The sequence below is a fragment of the Equus caballus genome, chromosome 18 (assembly GCF_041296265.1).
Source record: "Equus caballus isolate H_3958 breed thoroughbred chromosome 18, TB-T2T, whole genome shotgun sequence".
NCBI classification, from domain to species: Eukaryota; Metazoa; Chordata; class Mammalia; order Perissodactyla; family Equidae; genus Equus; species Equus caballus.
In genome coordinates, this window is record NC_091701.1 from 51,408,744 (window position 1) to 51,432,562 (window position 23,819).

General features: G+C 38.0%; 2 protein-coding genes across 13 annotated transcripts in view; one reads left to right on the plus strand and one right to left on the minus strand.

Annotated features, from left to right (window-relative positions):
- Nucleotides 1-14,931, minus strand: part of METTL8 (methyltransferase 8, tRNA N3-cytidine) — a 194,592-nt gene extending 179,661 nt beyond the window's left edge. For 4 of the 11 annotated variants that reach the window (XR_011428264.1, XM_070241212.1, XM_014732532.3 and 1 more), the window contains exon 1: nucleotides 14,643-14,896. Coding sequence is in view for 4 of the 11 variants with exons in the window: in XM_070241210.1 (XP_070097311.1) it covers nucleotides 14,643-14,859 (217 nt within the window). In the remaining 7 variants the exon portion in view is untranslated. Of the gene's footprint in view, nucleotides 1-14,642 lie in introns of all 11 variants that reach the window. The other 7 variants (XR_011428263.1, XM_070241210.1, XM_070241209.1 and 4 more) reach the window with 4 other exon arrangements.
- DCAF17 (DDB1 and CUL4 associated factor 17) overlaps nucleotides 14,882-23,819 on the plus strand; it is a 38,581-nt gene continuing 29,643 nt past the window's right edge. The window contains exons 1-3 of one of the 2 annotated variants that reach the window (XM_001494777.5): nucleotides 14,882-15,462; nucleotides 15,872-15,975; nucleotides 22,209-22,299. In XM_001494777.5, coding sequence (XP_001494827.1) covers nucleotides 15,337-15,462; nucleotides 15,872-15,975; nucleotides 22,209-22,299 — 321 coding nt within the window. In that variant the 5' untranslated portion in view covers nucleotides 14,882-15,336. The remainder of the gene's footprint in view (nucleotides 15,463-15,871; nucleotides 15,976-22,208; nucleotides 22,300-23,819) is intronic. The other variant, XM_014732533.3, reaches the window with a different exon arrangement.

The following is a 23,819-nucleotide window of genomic DNA, read 5'->3' on the forward strand; positions in this document are numbered from 1 at the left end:
CTCTCACAACAGAAAAATAATATAAAATACCTAAGAATAAAGTTAGCCAAATATGTACAGGACTGATATGAAGAAAGCTATACAACTCTACAGAAGGGCATGGAAGATAATTTTAATAAGTAGGAAAACAGTAGATGGGTTTCTGGAGCTGAAGTTTCAATATTGTAAAAATGTAAAATCTCGCCAAAATCATCTATAAAATTAAAATAATTCCAATCAAAATTCCAAAAATGTTTTTGGGGAACTTGAACAAATAATTTAAAAGTTCATCTGTTCAATAAACATGCAGGAAGTGCCAGGAAAACACTGGAGGAGAAATGAGCGATGATGGTTGTAGTAGGGTAGGGTTATGGGTGCTGGGGGTGTGCTTGCCCTTCCAGACATTACAATACTCTACAAAGCAAGCACACCCTGGCTATGTCTATAGTGCCAGGATATATAGCCAAAGCAGTGGAACAGAATAGAAAGTCCAGAGACTAGTTAAAATTTATATAAGAATTCCATCTGTAATGAAGTTAGTATTTCAAATCAATGGGTTAAGACTGGACTATTCAAAGAACTGTATTAAGAAAATGGGCTACCTATTTGGAAAAAATAGTTATATTCCTACTCTATATCTAACGCCAAAATAAATTCCAGATGAATTAAACTTTTTTAATGTAAATAAATGCTTCCTAATAGGCCTAGAAAAAATATAGGTGAATATTTATTAAAAAGTTGGGTAGAAAAGACTCTTTTGAACACGATAATACCAAAGCCATAAAGTATAAAGAGAAAGGAAAAGACTAATAGGTTGCGTCTAAAAATGTACGGGAAGATACACTATAAAAGACACTGGTGGAGATACCTGAAAAATAGTACAATGTGTTAATATTATTAATACATAAGGAATGCTAAGAAAATAATTAGAAATGACCTCAGTAGAAAATGTGCTAATGCCATCAACAAGCATTCACAAAAGAAATGCAAATGGCCACTGAACATTTAAAAATGTTTATCACACTAATAATAAATGTTTTGGGGGATGCTTTTGACTGCAAGTAGCACAAGACCCTATTCAACCTGTCTTAAATAAGAAGGGAAAAATATCTCTCATCACTGCAAATCCAGAGGTTGGGCAAGTTCCAGGTATGGTTTCATCTGCAGTTCTATAATATCATCTAGGACCCAGGTTCCTGCCATTTCTCCATCTTGCTCTTCACAGCATTACCTTCTCCCTAAGGCTAGTTCCCTTTGCCAGTTACGAAATGGCTGCAGCAGGTCCAGGCATCACATTGACATGGCAACAACCAGAGGAAGAAAAGCACCCTCTCTTCCTTACGTCTCTTTTTAGGGATGAGGAAACTTTCTCACAAGCTCTTCAGTAGACTTGCTCTCAGATTTCACTGGCCAGAATTGGGTCATGAACTATTCCTAAACCAGTCTTTGGTAAGAGAATGTGTTCCTATGATTTCCTTAGACTAGAGGTTCTCAGAGTGTGGTGCAGGGATCCCTAAGAGCCCCCAAGACATTTTAAGGAGGTCTGTAAAAGGTCAGAATTATTTTCATTATAATATCAACACGTTATTTGCCTTTTTTACTATGGTGACATCTGTACCAATGCTGCACAGGTAAGGGTGGATAAAATTACTGGCACCTTAGTCTGAATCAAGGCAGTGACACCAAACTAGACTGAAGGTCATCATCTTCTTCACCAACCATGCATTCACAGAAAAAAAAAAAGAAAAAGCCAGTTTCACTTATGCATATCCTGGATGAAGCAATAAAAGTTGTTTTCATGGAACACCATTTTTACTTTGGCATTTTCTCAAAAACAAACAAAACCTGTCAGGAAAACTGATAACATTTGTTGTCACTGATAAAATTCAAGCTTTTAAGCAAAAAATTAGAATTCTGGAAAACCTGTGTCCACCACTGTCTGCTTAACAGCTTTCCGACATTTGACACTGTTCTGATGAGAATAGGATACTTTTGATATTGTATAATGAAACATGTCAACATTTGGAAGACCTGCACAAATCAGTGACCCAATATTTTCCAGATAACCAACACAAAATACCACAAAATCATGCATGGGTAAAAGATTCATTCACAGTGCAAGACAGACCAGTGGATTTTCATATAATAGAGTATGAAAAGTTCACTCATGTGGTTTCAAACATTATATTGCAATTAACCTTTAAGAAACTACCACTTATCGGGATGTGGTGTAGTATCAAAGGAGAATATTCACACTCATCTGAAGAGACTATGAAAGTGCTCCTCTCCTCTCTGTCTACTTATATATCTGTGTGAGATCAGATTTTCTTCATATATATTAACTGGAACAACATATCATAACAGACTTAATGCAGAAGCAAATAGAAGAATCCAGCCATCTTCTCTTAAGCCAGATATTAAGGAGATCTGCAAAAATGTAAAACTATGCTACTCTTCTAATTTTTTTCCTTTGGAAAATATGTTTTATAAAAATGGTATTCATGCTAATATGCAATGGGTTTCTTCTTATTATTTTTAAGTGACTTCAATAAATATTTAAATTTTTCTTAGGTTTAATTTCCAATACAGTAAATATTGACAACTATGATCCATAATCAAAAGCTTTTGGGGGCCTCTATACCTTTTCAGAGTGTCAAGGGTTCCTAAGACCAAAAAGCTTGAGAACCATTGCCTTACATTAATTTCGTGTGGTGACATGGAAAGTCCACCAATTTTTCAAAAATAGTGCAATGGCTTACAATTGTGGCAAAAGTGAAATGTGATCAGTGGTGTGCAGGAACAAGCATCCTCACACACTCTTCGGGGACACTGCACTGAGAGGCCTTTCCTGAGGGAACTGTGGCAATATATATGAAAATTTTTAAAGAAAAAAAATGATAGAAATTCCATTTATAGAAATATATCCTAAAAATATAACCAGAAGAATATATTAAGGATTTGTTACAGCATTGTTTGTACATCATGTGGAAAAACTGCAAACAATCTAAATACTCATCTTTAGAGGACTAATTATTGTACATCCATATAAAGGAAAATTATGTAGCTATTAAAATGTTGCTAAAACCCTAAATTTATTGATATGAAAAGGAGTCCATGATTTATTAGGTAGGGAAAAATAGACAGGCACAAAAGAGTACCTACAGTATTATCTCACTTTTAAAAATTAATATTTATACCAACAAATATACCTAAGCGTGTACAAAGTCTGGAAAAATTTACAATAGCTGTCTTTCATTGAAAGGCTCAAGGAGATCCTTATATTTTCTTCTTACTACATCTCAAAATGTTCTTGTCTCTTTCTTTTTGAGTAAACTCAAATTACTTTTATAAGCAGAAAAAATAAAAATATTTTAAAAATCACTTTCCTGTTACTGCCATGGAGTTGACTCCGACTCCTAATGACCCTGTGTACAGCAGAGCAGAACTCTGCCCAGTCTTTCTGGACCATCCTCTCACCTTCCAGCGCTATATCAGACAATGCTCTGCTGTTATTCATAGGGTTTTCATAGGGCCAATTTTTTCTTTTGGAAATGGGCGGCCAGGTCCTTCTTCCTAGTCTGGAATCTCCACTGAAATCTGTCCACCATGGGTGACCTGCTGGTATTTGAACTGCTGGTGGCATAGCTTTCAGCATCATAGCAACATTGTAGCCCAGCCACCACAGTACGATAACTGACAGACAGTAGTGTGGTTTCCTGAGCAGGAAACGAACCTAGGCCGTAGGGGTGAGAACATCAAATTTTAACCATTAGACCACCAGGTTTAAATCACTAAGTATTAAAATTCTATATAATATTCATGGGAAGAGGATCCATGCTTGGGAAGAAAGGGAAGAAAAGATGGTATGAGCAGCACTGACATTAACACTAGAAAGGTTTCAAAACTTTTCTGGTGTTCACTCATTTACATGGAGGAAAAGATACTATGGAATCTGTAAGAGCCTGGTTAATGGGACCCAGACAGTGTGCTGTGGCTGGTTGGATTCAGGACCCAAATACCTTTGGGCCAAAGAAGTCCACTGGCTGCTTTTAAAAGACCTCAATTGTTAGACCAAGTAAGGCAAACAACTGCAGGTGCCGAGAAGCTGGGGAAAAGAATCCTGAAAGACAAAGAAATTATTGGAAAAGGCAAAGAGCAGCAGGAAGAGGTGGAAGACAGACAAATAATCAATGCCAGAATATCAAATTCCAGTTATCCAGAAACTTCCTATTCACCAACTACAGCGGGTACTTGCTACATTGCTGTTTGACATTATGGCTGCTCTCTTGTTCCATTTGGTAACTGTTTCTGACGTGCCAGAACCTTTTCATTTATAGTACTTGTTAATCATCAGGCAGCAAACACAGATGGCACCAGTCAGGTCTGCCCAGCCTAGCTCCTGGAAAGCTCGTGCACCCTCTGCTGGTCAGCTCCACGCCAGGACAAGAGGGTCTGTCTGAAGGAAACTTCCCAAATCACAGGGATACACTTTTGTGTTCTCTATATAGCTAATTTCAGTGAAGAGTTTGGAAACCATTTCCTCAAACTGCCACCAGAAAGGGATGATTCCAGATAAAAACAATGCCCTCCTTTGTTACTTCAAAGAAAAAATCATAAAAACTGAAATCCTGTGAGAAAATATACCATCAAAAGCATTTTAGATTCAAATGATTTCACCTTATTACATAATAAATAAAGGGGTGCAGGTGACTGCAACACTTAACATGACTATAAACCTTCATTAGAGTTTACTCTGGTTGAAAACCTGGAATTACTGTAGCAATAATATCTGTATAGGTTTTAACAACTTATAAAAACCTCTCATATTCATTTTCATACCTAATTCTTACAACAATCTCATAAGCGAGGCAGGGAGGCAGGACAGGTATTTTTGTTACCGCGATTTCACAAATGTGGGAGAAGAGACTCAAACAGGTTACATGAGTCACCTTGATCAGGATTACACAGCTACAAGAGCCCATACTCCAAGCAGGCCTCCTGAATCGAAATTCTACGCTCTACTCAGGACACTACTATACCTTAGCTGCTGATCTATACAGAGTTTTCTAAAGAGTTGGGATGTATTTTAGGCAGAAAAGTAAAAGGCCTACAGCATATGTTTCTATAATACACTCCATTTTGTATCAAATATCAAGAAAATTTTAGATGCTGAACCCTAAATCTGATGGGTTTTCACTGTAGGCAGTGCTTTGTCCTAAAAGAACATCAGTTTAACAAAGGAAGTGGGTATTTTAATTAGGAATCTACTTAAAACCAAATAAAGTTAACTTCAGAATTCCTATGTGTGACATGTCTATGCCCATAAAAAGTAGATCCAGTCAGGCTTTGTGGCTTCTGCTCGCTCAGTCAATACTACATATGCAGCATAAAACCCAGCCTGGGAATCCTCAAGTTCTGATCCTGCTCTCTCTTAAATCTTTACAATCTTAATGACTTTCCCCTTATGAACAAAGCATTATGGACACTATTTTGTTGGATTGCCAAGCTAAAAATCAGTATGCTGAAGGAGAAGAGAGGTTTAGTGAAATTCAGCTATAACTACAGAGATCCCCAAAACTACAGAGAAAAGCAAAGCAGTAATGATAAATAGAATCAAGAAATTATATATAGTGCTGGCTATGTTCCAGACATTACTCTAAGTGCTTTATATACATTAACTCATTTAGTCTTCCCAAGAACCCACTTAACAGATAAGTATATTGAGTCACAGAGAGGTTAAATGATTCTAGTTACTTAGGGCAACCAGGTTCACACAGCTAACAAGTAATGAGGCTGAGATCTGAACCCAGACAGGCTGGTAATAACTGAGTTCATCTTCTTAACCACTAAAGCTAGGCTGCCTCTATCCAGTGGTGTCTACCATATTCCTGTGCATTTTTTAAATTTTAGAACAGTTTTAGATTTACAGAAAAGTCACAGAAAGTACACAATTCCCATATGTCTGACAGTTTCCTCCATTATTGCAATCTTACATTAGTATGGTGTAGTATTTTACAATTAATAAGCCAATATTAATAGATTACAGTCACGTGCCCCATAAAGATGTTTCAGTTGATAGACTGTGTATATGACAGTGGTTCCATAAGATCAGTACCATATAGCCTGGGTGTGTGGTAGGCTATACCATCTAGGTTTGTGTAAGTACACTCTATGATGTTCGCACAATGATGAAATCTCCTAATGACACATTTCACAGAACGTACTCCCATTGTTAAGTGACACATTGTATTATAAACTTAAGTCCATACTGCATTTAGATTTCCTTTGTTTTTACCTAATGTACTTGTTCTCTTCCAGGATTCCATCTAGGGGACCACATCATATTTAATCATCAAGTCTCTTTAGGCTCTTCTCCAGCTCTAACAGTTTCTCAGACTTTCTCTGTTTTTGAAGACCTTGACAGTCTTGAAGAGTACTAATTGGGTATCTTGTAGAATGCCCCTTAATAAATATTTATCAGATTTTGTTTTCATGATTAGACTAGGATATGGGTTTTAGGGAGGAAAACCACAGGTAGAATGCCATTCTTACCACATCATATCAAGGGTATACAATATGAACATAACTTATCACCATTGATGTTAACCTTGATTACTTGGCTGAGGTAGTGATGGACAGGTTTCTCCATTGTAAAGTTATTTCCCTTCTTTTCCATACCTTCCTTCTTCAGAAGGAAGTCACTATGTGCAGCCTACACTTAAGGAGTGGTGAGTTATGCTCCATCTCTTTAACGGCAGAGTGTCTTCATAAATTATTTGGAATTCTTCTGCATGGGAGATGTATCTCTTCTCCCCCATTGATTTATTTATTCAATCATTTGTTTATATCAGCATGGACTTACAGATACTTGTTTTTAAAGTTTTGATTATAACTCAGTACCACTTTATTTATTTTGTTGCTCAAACTATTCCTGCTTTGGCTATTAAGAGCACTTTCAGTTGGCTCCTATATGCTTTTGACATTGTTTTTTTTTGAGCACTTCCTTACTTTCTGGCATTACAAGATGTTGCAGGCTCTTCTTGTATTTCCTTGACCCAGTCCTAGAATCAGCCATTTCTCCAGAGAGTGTTTGTTACTTTTACTGGAGAATGGTCTGGGCACTGGGTGTGCTCCTTGCTAGGCTGTCCTTGCTTCTAGGCCTTGTCAATGACAAAGCAAGGAAATATATGTGTGTATATTAAACCATGTATATACACAAATCTTTATCTATAAATGTTTCTATATGTGTACATCAGTATCTATAGTAAGATAAACTAGAGTTTATACTAATGTCTCCAACTCTAATCCATTACCACATGGATCATTCTAGCCTTCCCCTCTTGCTTGCTTCCCACTCCAACAATAAGAAACCTGGTTCCCATTATCCACCATCCAGTTACTAATTGTTCAATTCCAGTACACATACATAGTGGTTTCATAATTGTTAACCCATACTTCCAGGAGAAACTTTATCAACCAGAGTACAGTGCTTATGCACAGTTTGTATTACCTTCAGTCTTTTTTTTTTCCAAAGATTGGCACCTGGGCTAAAAACTGTTGCCAATCTTTTTTTTTTTCTGCTTTATCTCGCCAAACCCCCCCTGTACACAGTTGTATATCTTAGTTGCACGTCCTTCTAGTTGTGGGATGTGGGACACCGCCTCAACGTGGCCTGATGAGCGGTGCCATGTCCGTGCCCAGGATCTGAACCCTGGGCTGCCGCAGCGGAGGGCGCGAACTTAACCACTCGGCCACGGAGCCGGCCCCTACCTTCAGTCTTATAGTCTCATTTTCAGTTATTTCAGTCAGCAAATTTTCCATGGCCCCTTTCAGTGAAGTTATTGCATACATTTGTAATACAGTTAGATTCCTTTGTCACAATCTGCATTCCGTCCTAGAATCCCCACTCCCCCTAAACTGTTTCTAAAATTTTGCATACATTAAGGTTTACTCTTTGTGCTGTAAACCTCTACGGGTTTTAACAAATGCATGGTGTCATGTACCCACCATTCTAATATCATATGAAATAGTTTCACCACCCTAAAAAAATCCCCTGTGCTACCTAATCAACCCTCTCCCCTCCCTAATTAGACTCCCTGTTTCTGTTATATTTTCCTAACAGAGAATGTACTCGACATCATTGCTTCTTATCCTTTCCCCTATGATAACATGTTCACATTTATAAACTTATGTGAGTCTCACTTCAACCTTGAGTGTTTCCACTTAGCAGATGATTAAATGAAACTCAGAGAGAATAAGTGTCTTGGTCAACATCTCACTAAGTGGTGGTGCTGGTACTACAACTTGTGCCTTTTGACTCCTGGTGTGCTGCTGTTTTTACTACACAATGCTGCTTCCTTGTTTTCAGCATGGAGAGGAATGGTTGTGCATAGAGACAAGAAGAAAAGACAAAAATGGTGGTAAGTAATTATATCTTACATTAACGGAAGCTTTTACGCTAAAAATATGAGAACGTGGAATTCTAGTTCTGGTAATCTGGTCAGTCTGACACCTCAAAAACCTTTCTGCTATAAAACACGCCCAAAAGGCTAGATACATACATTAAAATAATATATCTTGTTTAATACATCACCGAGCTAGCAAGAAAGAAAGAGAAATCCTTGGAGACCAAAAGCTAGCAAAAGTCTAGAAAGCTGAGAACCGAAGTGAGCAGCTGCCCAAATCCTCCAGTGTTTGAAAAACAAACACATCACAAAAACTTATCTAAAGAAACTCAAGTTTGGTTTAACATTAGAAAATATATTTATGTAATTCACCACATTATTAGTGTAAAGGAAAACAATTATACGATCATCTCAGCAGATACAGAGAAAGTAGCTGAATTCAACACCCATTCATGATTAAAAATCAAATACACAAGACTTTTAGCAAATATGAAATGGAAGAGAATTTCATTAACCTGATAAAGGGTAGCTAACAAAAACCTACAATGTCATCTTTAATAGTGAAATATTAGAAGTATTCCATTTACAAACATGAACAAGACAAAGATGTCCACTATCACTGGTTCTATGCAACACTCTACTGGAGGTCCTGACCAGCAAAGTAAGAAAAGAAAGAGAAATAAAAAGTAAAAGAGTTGAGAAGGAAATAACAAACTGTCAGTTTCCTGAGGACATGATCATATAAATAGAAAAATCCCCCAAACCCTACAAATGAAAAATATTATTATTAAAGATAAACTTTGGCAAGGTTGCTAAATAAAAGATCATTATACAAAAATACAACTGCATTTTTATATACTAGCAAAAATATAGTTAGAAAATCTAATTTAAAAATATATCATTTACAACACTGACCCAAACTACAATGTACTAAGGAAGTTGCAAAATACGCAAATCCCTTAAAGAAAAAATGATAAAATTTTGTTAAAAGACACTAAAGATCTCAATAAATGGAGAGATATATTATCCTCACAGATAGGATAATTTGCAAACCTCAAAAAAGAAATAAAATACTTCTGAAGAAAAGCAATAAGGCAGAGGACTTGCCGTACCAGCTCTCAAACCTTACTATAAAAGTGGTCAGGTATCAGCCCAGGGTTAGAAAAATAGAACAATGGAACAGAAAACAGAGCCTAGAAGCAGAGCTGACTGTGAACGTAAACTTGATATACAAGAGAGTTAGCACTGGGGAAACGAGGGACCCTCCAATAAATGGTTCTGGGACAAGCGGTTATTCATGTAGGAAAAAAATTAGGGATAATAAGTGGGTGTTGGTTTAAGCTGCTAAGTTTGTGGTAATTTGTTACACAGTAATAGAAAACGAATACACTGTTTAACATGTGTACTAGGAGCCAGGTTTTAAGAATGTCAATAGCAGCACTTTTCTAGGAATAAAAAACCTGGAAGAAACAAAAGTCCAGCCAGTAGGAAATGGATAAATAAACTGTAGTAAATTCTCATACAATGAAATATAATGTAGTAGCAAAAATAAATGTATGATCTACAGGTACTTTGCCAAGTGTACTTTGAAGAAAAAATAGGCAAGTTGTGGAAAAGTACACATATATGGTAGGATTCAATTTGTATGGTGTTCAAAAACACTCAAAACTTAAGAATATTTTATTTGTATAAAGAGGAAAGAGGGATCTGAGAACTAGGAGGGACACATAGGAGATGTCAAAGTTTTAGGTAATGTTCTGTTTTTTTAAAAGTTGATGATAGATATATGGGTGTTCATTTTATAATTATTATGTATACATTATGCTATGTTATCTATACATATTCTTTGAATACATAAAATATTTTTTAAATAAGAGGAATAGTTTGCAAACTTTACTATCAATCCTTTAAATCTAAATCTTTCTGGATTTTGTATATGCATGAATGCACTACACGTTCAGACAAATATCATTAAAATCTACAGAGAAAGGGAAACATAAGAACCAAACTTGTGGTCAAAAGCCTCAATAATTTCAAAATAAATTTCCAAAAGTGACTCTCACCTGGACTACCACAATTATCTGCTAACCGGTCTATTTCACTCTCGTTCCTGATGCTGCACCCAACTGTCTCAATATATATATATTTTTTTTTTTTGAGGAAGATTAGCCCTGAGCTAACTACTGCCAATCCTCCTCTTTTTGCTGAGGAAGACGGGCCCTGAGCTAAAATCTATGCCCATCTTCCTCAACTTTATACATGGGACGCCTACCACAGCATGGCTTTTGCCAAGCGGTGCCATGTGCGCACCCAGGATCCGAACCAGCGAACCCTGGGCCGCTGAGAAGCGTGGAACATGAGAACTTAACTGCTGTGCCACTGGGCCAGGCCCCCTGGACTGTCTCTTAAAGAGAATGTCACATCACTAGTGGTTTTTCCATTATGTTACCATGGTCCCACATGCTCTCATCCCTGCCTACTTCTGGGACCTGATTTTATTTCCCTCTTCCCACATGCCCCAGCCACAGAACAGATCCTAATATTCTTTAGCATTAATGTCTACAATACTAATGTGTACATTTAATAAAATCTAGGCATCGTTTCATTGACAGCACATAAGTAATAGTTTCCTGTTTTCCATTTGTTCTGGGGAGTTTGGGGATGTTTATTTTTGATTCTGCTTTATCATGATTTTGCTTGAATCTTTTCTTCATCACTAATATCCACTACATTAGAAGTCCTGTCAACTCTACTTCCAAAAAATATCCTGAATCTGTTCACTTCTTTCCATCTCTCCTGCTACTACTCCACTTCAAATACTATCATCTCTTATCCGGACCAACCAGGTAATGGAACGGCCACCTGTCTTCTTGCTTCCATTCTTGCACTTCTATACTACATTCTCCAACTACAGCCATAAAGGTCTTATTTATAACACAAATTAGATCATGTCACTCTCCTTCTTCAAAGCCTCCTATGGCTTCCCATCATAATAGAATAAAATCCAAAATTCCTTACACTTGACAGAACCTGGTTCCAGCCTACCTCTCCAAGGTCATCTCCCTCATGCACACTAAAAAGCCACACTAGCCTTTTAACAGTTTTAGAGTAAGCCAAGGTTGTTATTGCCTTGGGAACCCTGCACTCAAGCATCTTTCTACCCTGACTACCTTAACCCAGTTCTTTGCAGATTGACTCATCTTCATTAGTCAGGACTCAGCTCAAGTCCACTCTTTAGAGAGGACTTCCGTGACCACTCTGGCTCACGCAGGGCACCCAACCACTCTCTACCAAGCACATCACCCTGTTTTATCTTCTTCACAGCACTTATTACTACCTAAAATGCTATTTTTTAAATCTATGTATTTATTGTCTATCTCCCCCTACATGTAGAGACCTTGTCTGTTCTGTTCACTGTTATACCCTATGCCAAAGGAGTTGCCAGCACATTGTACATGAAAATAATTACACGTTGAATGAATGACCTCTTGTGGCCTTGGTTCAAATTTCTTTGTCTCTGAACAAATGTTCAAATTTAATAACCTGAGTGCTTTATATATTTATCCAGTTATACTATGCTTCTTTAAACAAACTATATGAACAAAAAGCATTTTGTTAACTTCTGAATTTATATTTCCTCTTCCTTGTCTTTAAAATATCATGGCAAAGATGGTTAATTATACTGTAAACATCACAGAGACACAGTCTGAAAAAAACAAAGAATCAGTGTTTGTTCTATGTCCCAAATTAAGAGAAGTCACTTCCAAATCCTAAACTAGGAATATCTGTTCATGCCATTTTACCTTCAACAAATGGCAAATATCTACCTTATACGTAGAACTGTTGAGGATTTAAGTTTTTGAAAAGTTATTTCTTCTTATTAATGTTGTAGTTTCCTGCTGACTTAAAGAATAAAGGGAGAATAAATCTGAATCTATGTTAAAAGTACTTAGTTGCTAATAATAGATTTTATACAAACATTGTTAGAGTAGCCCATTCATTCAACAAACATATGCATCCTTAGTACACTGCCTAAAAATGTGGTTCATGCATATGTATGTTGAATGAATGAATGGACTACTCTAAAAACAATATGTTGGGAAGACAGACAAATGACAATTCTAATACAGTGCCACAAGCAATATGCAGAGTAACAAGTTGAAGAGGCAAGGCTATAACTAAAGTGGAATGGTTAGGAGAAGTGTCTGAGTGGAGCTGTGATACCTGGGATGTCTTGAGATAAATGGATAAGAGGAGAGGAAGGAGCTCCAAACAACAAAAAAATCTGAAAGGTAAAGGCACATTGGCTTGAGCAAGTGAGCAACACGTCAGAAGCATAAGAGCAAATGTGAAGGCTGGACAAAGAGATGAAGCTGAAAATGTGGACAAGATGCAGATAATAGATGGCCTGTATACTACACTCAGGAATTCAGATTTTGTCCTATAAAGCACCTCCACAGACCCCTACGGATTCGTACATGTAGCCTCAAGGCTATGAGATTTCTCTCAGAGAAACTTTTTATTTTCAATTCGATAAAAATCTATAGGAAAAAATTTTAACAAAAGGATATTCTGGGTGATCTCGATGACCACCTTTAATCGATTACTGTCACAAGACTTCAGTTTGCACGTTTGTGTTTGGGAGTGCACTGGCAAACAAGTGGTACCATTTTGATTGGCACAGGTTAATGAGAAATGGGGATTCCTTTATGTAAGTGATGTTGTTGGTGAAATGATGGTTTCGCTGTGGTCTAAGAAAAGAGGTGAGGACATTGGGCAATCTCTCAACACAAGGATGATATGGACAGGCCTTTCTGTAAGGAAGTTACGCCATGGAGGACAGTGAACATTTGCTTTCAGAATGTGTTAGGTCCAGTAAAAACAGTCTCATTGGTAACAATGAATCAGTATTTATTTGAACTTATTTCTTTTATAGTTTTGCTTAATTTAACTTATAACTGTTTGGGAGCTATAGTTGTATAAAAGATACAACATACAGAGTTTATATATAATTTTATATTTGCATGTATTTAACATACTGAAACTATTTTAAGTTAACAATAGAGAATTCTGAGTATGTACTCGGGTTTGAGAACTTCTGCTCTGGGTGACTGGGAGCCACTGGAAGGTTTGAACAGGGAAATGACGGATTACTGCTTTAGAAAAATCACTCTGGCAGCATGTGGAGGGCTGGAACTTAAAGTATTTAAGTAAGGCAGAAAGGAGGCTACTTAATATCAGAATGTGATAAAATACATGGTGAGGCCCTAATCATGCAGGGGATATGAAGAGGAGATGGACAAGAGAATCAAAAGGACTTGGTTGTGGGCGAGGGAAAGGAGGGCATTCAGGATGAGTGCTCCTTGGGTGACTTGGTGGTGAGATAAAGGCCACAGGAAGACAAACAAGTGGGTGTGAAGGGGAAGAAGAAAAGAGAGATGATGAATTCAATTCAGCAATGATTTGAATTTCATTTCAGCCAAAGAAAATCCAGTTATCTTTTCTGGGTCCCAGTTTTCTCAGTGACAGCTGCATTCATGAATTACCAAATTAACTATTATAGCACTCTCTAAAAATATACAAAGCACTCCACAGTATGCTGTAAATAAGTCATGAAAAATCAGCAAAAGCCCAGGCCCTGAAGGAAATTCAGCAGGGTTAAAAAAAGATATGGCATATTTTTACTAAACACTTCAATTGTGACCCAATGCATTCACCCAGTATCGTACGTTTTGCTTTGTCAGTCAGATACAATCACTCCTTTGAGCACATATTGAACAAGAAGTGGCTCGCAAAGCCCACGTGGGAGATGCAAAGACACCACCCTCAAGGGACTTAGAAGCAAAGCAACGGGACACATCTGGCGGTTGATTACTGAAAATGTGGTGTGATGGAACTTTGACCCTACAGGCAGGGTTAGTTAACAAAGTTATCTCTTACTTAAAGGAACCAATGTGGAATATCTTAGGCAGTCCAGTAAGAATGTAAACATTTCATATTTTATTCCCAATAAGGAGACAAACAAAGGAGGTGAGAGGAAGGAAAATGCAGCAATTGTTGCAAAACCAGTCTTCGCAGGCCAAAGAAGGGCAGTCCTCTGGGAAAGAGTTAATTCAACCCTAGTTTGGCGGGAGTGCCAGAGTCTTCCACCACTAACTCATAGTACAAAAGCACAGTGTTTAGAGATCCCAAATGCTTAACTGTCAACCTTACCCACAATGTCCAAGGTGCTACTGAAGGGAAAGTCGCGGGGCGTACCTTTAGCACAGGACGATGCTTTGAGGGGGCCGCACTCGACACAGCGCCCCTCTCGGCGCCCGGGGGAGCGAAGGGGTAGTGGGGCGACAAAAGAGGGATCCCTGAGTGCAGGGCGCGCACAGAGAACGCAGACCAGGACACCGCAGCACAGCGCCCCCACGGTTCTCCCCGGGCACCTCGTGCAGACCCGGAAAGGCGCGCCAGCCCGACAACGCATCCTCCGCGCGGCCAGAGGGGGCGGGGTGGGGCGGGGCGGGGCCGCGGCGGGTTGGAGGCGGGGCCGGGGCAAGTGCTCGCTCCCCGCCGCCTGATGGGAATTGTAGTTCTGGGAACAAGCCAAGCTCCCTCAGAGGGCACTGGGAACTACATTTCCCGGCAGTAGCAGTGCTCCGGCAGGCCGCGCGTTCCGGGGGCGTCGCACTGTCCGCAGTCGGGTGCAGAGACGGAGAGCGGTTGAGGGGGCGGCCGGGACTGGTATCTTTTCCTTTCCTATTCGTGCTGAGGCAGCGCCGGCTCTGCCTTCTCTCGCCGCGCTGCCGTGCGCCCCTTGCGCGGCTCCCCGTGTCAGCTTTTTCTGGTCCCCGCAGCGAATTGGGGGCCTCCAGGTTTCCGAGGTAACGGCCGCCGCTCCGCGCGGGAGTGAGGGGCGCGCCCCTCTTCGGCCCAGCCAACCCGGCGCCTGGCCCGCGCCTCCATGGGCCCAACCCGGAAGCCCAACGTGTGCCGCCGGCTGAGTCACCGGGCGCTGGGCTTCTTCTCGCGCGACGCAGGCGTGGTGCAGAGGACGAACCTGGGCATCCTGCGGGCGCTGGTGTGCCAGGTGATCGCCCGCCGGCCGGGACCGGGACCAAGGGCAGCGGGGCGCCTGGCGGTCAAGCCTCCTGCTGGGGTGCAGTTTCTACGCGAGAAAACCCTCTTTAAAAAATCACGTGTTGGGCAGGGGGTTCTATGCTCTGAATCGGGGGGATTAGTAAATAGCTATTAATAGGACTGTCAGATGCTTTTAGTTTTAAGCTTCTTATGTCTTCCTGCAAATAATCTTTCTAAAAATCGGTCACCTCACTTACACCAAAACATGAGGGCAGAGTAAGGAAGAATTGAACATAATTTTTTAAAATAACGTGCGTGAAATGACTTTGAAAACTGTAAATTTAACTATCCACCTATAATTGTTGCACAGTAGAGGCGTATGCGTTATTTCCTAAACTGAAATTCCTTGTGTCTTTCAGGAAAGTACTAAATTTAAGAACGTTTGGACTACTCATTCCAAGTCACCTATAGCCTATGAGAGAGGAAGAATATATTTTGACAATTATCGGTGCTGTGTCAGCAGGTATCTTCTGGTGAAAATTTTTGCTGTAATTCACCTCACTGTTGATCTCAACTCTAATTTTTATGGAACCACATGCCTACATTAGTGCTTAGTGAAATAAGAGACTGGAAAAATGGGTCCAAAATAATAGTAGGTGGTAAAATGCGAGTAATTTAAAAATCTTGTTAAATCTAAAAGTTTCATCTTTGTAAATACTAGTTTAAAGCAAAATTACTTTATAGTGCAGGCAAAGTGATAGTTTGCTCAGAAAACTGTAGTATCTAAAAGGTATCAGAGGCAAGAGAGCTAGGTATCCAATAATTAGATGCTGGTTTAGAGTAGAATTTCTGTCTTTTGTTTTGGAACTATTTGCCTTTTTTTGTTTAAGAGAAAATTTTCAAACTCGCTTAAGTAGGCAATAGTATAGTGAACCCCCATATACTCATTACCTAGATTCAAAAATGATCAAAATTTTGCCACATTTGCTTTATCTATCCCATTACCCCCCTTTTTTTACCTCTTACCTAAGTATTTTAAAGCATATTCTAAATATCATGCCATACTTAAGTTTGCTTCTCTAAAAATATGGGCGTTTTTCTTTTTTTTAAACAGCGCTTTTTTTTTTGAGGAACATTAGCCCTGAGCTAACTACTGCCAGTCCTCCTCTTTTTGCTGAGGAAGACTGGCCCTGAGCTGACATTCATGCCCGTCTTCCTATACTTTATATGTGGGACACCTGCCACAGCATGGCTTTTGCTAAGTGGTGCCATGTCTGCACCCAGGATCCGAACCAGAGAACCCTGGGCCGCCGAAGTGGAAGGTGCGCAGTTCACCGCTGCACCACTGGGCCAGTGGCATTAAACAGCTTTCGTAAGATACAATTCACATACCATATAACTGTCCCATTTAAAGTTTACAATTCAATGACTTTTAGTTCATTGAAATTCATAATGAACCGTTGGTGGTTCATATAGGTAACCATCACTATAATTAATTTTTAGAACATTTTCATCACCTCAAAAAGAAACCCTGTACCCTTTAGCTATCACCGTAATACCTTCATCACCCTCAGCCCTAAGCAGCTGCCTTCTGTCTCTATAGATTGACCTATGCTGGATATTTCTTATAAATTGAATCATATAAGATGTGGTCTTTTGTGACTGGCTTCTTAGTAGAGTCCCAGTTTATTATTAGATGATGTAATTCAGAAACAGATGGAAGAGATGCATAGGGCAAGGTATATGGGAAGGGGCGCGGAGTTCCCATGCCCTCTGCGAGCTCCACTATTGCTGAACCTGCACGTGCTCACCAACTCGGAAACACCTCTCCTTTCCTAATACAGTGTATACATTTAATGCTATAGGTTTCCCTCTAAGCGTTGTTTTGCTACATCCCACAAGTTTTGTTTTTTTAAAGATTTTATTTTTCCATTTTCTCCCCAAAGGCCCCGGTACATAGTTGTGTATTTTTAGTTGTGGGTCCTTCTAGTTGTGGCGTGTGGGACGCCGCCTCAGCATGGCTTGATGAGTAGTGCCGTGTCCGTGCCCAGGGTCCAAACCGGTGAAACTCTGGGCTGCCAAAGCGGAGTGCTCGAAATTACTCGGCCACAGGGTCCAGCCCCCTACACAAATGTTGATATGTATGTTGTATATTCATTTTAATTTCCCTCAAAATACTTTAAAGTTTTTTCTTGAGGCTTCTTTGACCTGTGTGTTAATTAGAAGTGTGTAGTTTAATCTCCAAATATTTTGGGATTTTCCAGCTATCTTTCTGTTATTGATTTCTAATTTAATTCCGTTGTAGTCTGAGACCATACTTTGTATTATTTCTAGTCTTCTGAATTTGCTGAGGTGTGCTATATGGCGCATATTGTGGTCTATCTTGGTAGTGTTTCATGTGAGCTTGAGAAGAATGTGTATTCTGCTGTTGTTGCATCAAGGATTCCATAGATGTCCATTAGATGCAGTTGATTAATGGTACAGTTCAGCTCAAGTATATCCTTACTTCCTTACTGCTTGCTTGATCTGTCAGTCGTTGATAGAGGTTGTGCTGGGGTCTCCAGCTGTAATAGTGGATTCGTCTGTTTCTCCTTGTGTCCTGTCAGTTTTTGTCTCATGTTTTGACACTGTTGTTGGATGCTTACACATTAAGGACTTTTATGTCTTCTTGGAGAAGTGACCCCTTTATCATTATGTAATGTCACTCTTTATCTCTGATAATTTTCCTTGTCAAAGTGCTTTGTCTGAAATTCATGTAGCTACTCCAGCTTTCTTTTGATTAGTGTTTACATGGTATATCTTTCTTCATCTCTTTACTTTTATCTGTGTCTTTATATTTAAAGTGGGTTTCTTGTAGACAATATATATTTGGGTCTTGTTTTTTTATCCCCTCTGACAGTCTCTGTCTTTTAATAGGTGTATGTAGACCTTTCACCTTAAAATGGTTATTGACATAATTGGTTTATTGCCTACCATATTTGTAACTATTTTCTATTTATTGCCTTTGTGTTTTGTTTCTTTTTTGTCTTTTATCTTTTTCTACCTTCTCTAGTTTTACTTGAGCATTTTATATGATTCCATTTTCTCTCCACTTTAGCATATCAATTATATTTCTTTTAAAATTTTTTTAGTGGTTGCCTTAGAACTTTCAATATACATTTACAACTAATCTAAGTCTACTTTCAAGTAACACGATACCTCTTCACTGGTAGTGCAGATACCTTATAACAGAGTATTTCTAATTCTTCCCTCCTGCCTTTTATAATATTGCTGTCATTCATTTTCCTTATCCATAAGCTATAATCACTGAATACCTTATTGCCATTATTATTATGAACAAGTTTTTATCTGTTAAATCAATTAAGAATAAGAAAAATAAAGGATTTTGTTTTACCTTCATTTATTCCTTCTCTAACACTCTTCCTTTCTTCACGTAGTTCTGAGTTTCTGACCTCTATCATTTTTCTTCTCTGTAAAGAACTTCTTTGAACATTTTTTGTAAGACAGGTTCACTGGCAATACATTCCCTCTATGTTTGTTTGTCTGAGAAAATCTTATTTCACCTTGACTTTTAAAGGATAACTTCCTGGGATACAGACTTCTAGAATGGTGGGTTTTTTTTTCTTTCATCACTTTAAATATTTCACTCCACTTTACTTGCTTGCATGCTTTCTGAAGAGAAGTCTAATATAATTCTTATCCTGTTCCTCTGTAGGTAAGGTGCTTTTTTTCGTTTGACTTCTTTCAAGATGTTCTCTTTGTTTTTGATTTTCTACAGTTGGAAAATGATACGCCTAGGTATATATTTTTTGGTATTTATCCTGCTTGGTGTTTTGTAAGCTTCCTGGATTAATGGTTTGGTATTTGTCTTTAATTTTTGAAAATTATCGGCCATTATTATTTCAAATATTTCTTCTGTTTTGTGCTCTCTGGTATTCCCATTGTGTGTACATTACACTTTTTCTAATTGTACCACAGTTCTTGGATATTCTGTTCTGCTTTTTTCATTCTTTTTTCTTTCTAGTTTGGGACGTTTCTGTTGATGTATCTTCAAGCTCACTTATTCTTTCCTTGGCTGTTTCCAGTCTATTGATGAGCCCATCAAAGACATTCTTTATTTGTATTCTTGTGTTTTTGATTTCTAGCATTGCCTTTTGATTTTTTCTTGGGTTTTTTATCTCCCTGTTTAATAACCCATGTTGATGTTGTCCATTTTTTCCATTAGAGCCCTTAGCATATTAATCATAGTTATTTTAAGTTCCCAATCTGATAATTCCAAAGTCTCCAACATATCTGAGTTTGGTTCTGATGCTTGTTTTGTCTCTTTAAACTTTGTATTTTGCAGTTTAGCATGCCTTGTAATTTTTTTGTTGAAAGTTCTGTGTGATGTATCACGTAAAAGGAATTGCAGTAATTAGGTCTTTAAAGTGAAGTTTTATGTTTAGCTGCCTAGGAATTAGGCTGTGTTTGTTGTTTGCTCTAGCTGTAGGTGTCAGATGCTAAATTTCCTGTAGTGTCCTTTTTTTTGTCTCCCTAGTACTGACTCCAGCGGCTTACTCCTGGGCTTTTGCTCCTGGTAAGCTGTGGTTCTTGGTATCCACCTCTCTTTCCAGTTTTTGGGGCAGCGGTTTGCCCTGTGACCTCAATCCTCTGATGGATCTAATAAGAATTGTTGGTTTTCAGTTTGTTCAGCTTTTTTCTTGTTGTGAGAACAGGAGTGATGACTTCCAAACTCTACATGTTGGACAGAAACCAGAAGTTAGAGAGGATACTTTTTTAGGTAGTGTTTGAGATTTATTCTGACCCCAGGAGGGCTCCCAGCAGTCTTTTTCCGGTTCTCTCTGGCATATTAGCCAGCATACGGTGTAGCCTGTATGGCCAGTGACTCTACCAGTCTCTTCCCATTTGCCTTTCACCACAACCTCCACTGGTTTTGAGAGTGCACTTAGGCTAGAACTTTTCCACACTCTGTTGCAAATGAAGTCAGTTCCTCTAGGAAGGGACTAGGGGTATCTGCTTTACAGCCTGCTTCTCCCCCCAGGCATAAGCTTTGAGCCAAGACTCTAGAGCTGAGGGATAGGGGGGAGGGTCAATGGTACGTTTCTCTCTGAGTGACTACCCTACTCTAAAAGCTGAGCACTTGGAGCTGGGACAAGCATTAGCCTCAGATCTTCTTGCCTCTCTCAGTGTGGAACCACTGCTTTATGAGATGAGATGGGGGCAGTCAGTGCTCCTGTATTCTTAGGCATGGCCATGCCCGAGGGTAGAGCCTCTATCCTGTGAGTAGGGACTGGGTGGAAGAAGGAAACCCCACCACTTGACTGCACTCACCCTGAACTCAGTCCCAAGAACAAGCAGCTGGGAGCTGGAGAGCTGGATGAGAAATGCTGTCATCCTGCCCCTCCTGGGGAGGTAGCCCTCTGGAAGCTGGGGGTGGAGGAAGTCCTGTGTTCTTGGCTGTACCAGTCTGGAGTGGAGTTTTCATCTTGTTGAGCTGAGTGGTGGGGAGGTAGCACATTCTAGTTCAAGCACCACAGACTTGCTATTCTTATTGAGCTCTAGTAGATTTTCTTGAATAAATGTTTCTTTGTTTGCTGTATGCCCCCAGGACCATTTTCAGAGCCTATATATAGTTGTCTGTTTATCTTTTCCACCTGGGGAGGTGAAAATTCACCAGTTTTCCTGGGGAGTATGGCATAAGAGCTCCTCGTGCTATCATGTTAGAGGAGGAAATCTGGACATTTCTTAAATGATCATAATATCATTATCACACCTAGCAAAATTAGCAGAAATTCTTTGGTATTAATTAATGCCCATTTAATAACTTTCCCAATATAGCGGTATGTGCTTTAATTTAAAAAACATTTTAAATCAGAGTAAGTGGCATTGATTGGTGGTCTGATGGTAAGTAGAATTGGTGTTATTTAGTATGCCATTCAGGAGTGTTTTACCCATAGGTTAGAATCATATATATGGTTACTTTTGTTCTTGTGATTTCTGTTTGGTTTAAGCCATTGAATCAGGGAGAGAATGTCAAAGGTGAATAAAATTGTCACCCTGAAAATTTATTTGAAATAGTAGTTTAATTTTAAAGTTCACCAGTTAAAAAAATCAAAACGTCTATGATCACGTCTCAGTAGTAATCAGAGAAGTATAAATTAAAGGTAAGAGACACTTTTTCACATCAAAAACGTAGTGTTCGATATTGGCAGAAGTATAAACTTATATAAACTTATTCAACCTTTCCGAAAGGCAGTTTGGGAGTAAAAAAATGTTAAAGAGTGTTTCTTTTTTTATCCACTAATTTTCATTCTAAAATAATGGGACTCTTTTTAACTAATTTTCATTTTAAAATGTTGGAATAACAGTTTATGAACACCATGGAATTCAACAGAAATATTCCTAATAAATGGTCAAGGGTAAAGAAAGAAGTCAATATGATCCAGTTTTGGAAAATAATCTGCAGGTAGATAGCGGAATATGAATAAAAACTAGAGGGAAATGAACCAAAATGCTAATAATGGTTATTTGTGATAGTTTTACAGTATTATAACCTATTTTAATTTATTATATTTTTCAGATTTTTTTCTATGAGTGTCTATAACGAATTTTGTGATTACAAGAAAATGTTAACAGTTAAGAAAAAGAAAGCAAAGTAGCAAATTGTATTGATATTCTAAATCTCTGAATAGAAAAAAATTAAACTTGAGCAAATGCTATCTCAGTTATCAAGAAGAATAATATTTTTTTTTCTAGTGTTGCTTCAGAGCCAAGAAAACTTTATGAAATGCCAAAATGTTCGAAATCAGAAAAAATAGAGGATGCTTTATTATGGGAATGCCCAGTGGTAAGATTTGTTTTTGAGCATGTTTCTAAAGCATTTTTAGCCTAGAAAAACTGATTATTGTTAATATATTACATAAAGGAATAAAACTCATATATCATGGTGATTCTTGAATCTTGAAAGGAATCAAAAAGAAAGTATATCTTTTGATTATCATTTTTCCTCATGAAACAATTTCTGTCTTAAAAACTTGTATATTAATATTACAAATATGTATTAAAAATCTGACACCACTTGTAAATCCAGAAAACTAGAAAACGTTATGAACTGATTAAAAGTTCTATAAGTAATATAAGCTAGTTTATAGTTATTCTTAGCATTTAAGAGATCATTCTACTTAATATACTGAAACAATATAATATTCATTTAGGGCAACAGTTATGTTACATGATTCTGAAAGTGGATTCTTTCGAGTTTCCTCCACAAATCTTGTTAGGAAAATCATAAGATAAAAATAAAATAAAAGAATGAAAGTAAAATAAAAGTAATAAAATTCAGAAAGGTTTAAATCTATGTTTTCTTTCCAAACTCTATTGAAAGCTAAAAATAACTGTTGTGTCCCCAATATCTAAAGCTTTTTAGTGTATTTTCATTGGTAGAAAAGAGGAAGATGACAGATTTCTTAATTGAGAAAAGTTTTGAAGACACCAGTACAAAATACCAAAAATTTAGAGCAGTCCTGCAAAAACGAAGTTTCTAGTAACCTAATTCCTATTTTCATTTCTCTTTAAACATTTTGTTCACATTTGAAGTGAAGCAAGATTTTCCATTAAGAAAAACTAAGTAGCATATTGTTAACATATTGATGTGAAACTACGTTTAAATTAGCACCCCTTTTTTCTGAGACAATGTGTGAAATACAACTTTTGGTTTAGGAAAATAGCTCAAACCTATTATGTATGCTACTTCAAATTCCTATTTTTTTCATAGGCAAGGTATAAATAGTACATTTTAAAAAACTTTAAAATCTCCATGAGATGATACTTGTAAGACACCATTGAATGAAAAATTTATATCATTGCCTGTGAATTTACTGTAAGATGTTCAGTAGTTAATAAGCTTAAAAACACACATGCACAAACAAAACCAAAAATACAAAACCAAAAATCAAAAAACAAGAAAACCTTCTTTCTCTCCCTAATATTCGAAAGGACAGACAAATCATTAGGAGCATATATAAAATAACTCTCCTGTTCACTAACAGCTTAAGGAAATACTAGATTAATGTCAACTTTCCTATTCTTGACTTTCCTCTTAGGACTTCCTTTTATTCCACAAATCAGTATAGAACCCTTTGCTTCTCTTTCTCTTCCTGCCTCAGACTTCCACCTTGTGGTAGCTGCTCAGTGGCAAGGATGCCCAAGCAGCTATTGTCTGCCTTGTGAGGGAGTAATTCTTTAATGATATAGGTCATCTTTACAACTAGGTCTGTCTTCTCTTCTTTGGCAGGTTTGATTCTAGTTTCCAGCTTTTCATTTGGGTTTAGAGTAGAGCCACAGTGAATAATGGCATAATTTGCTCTT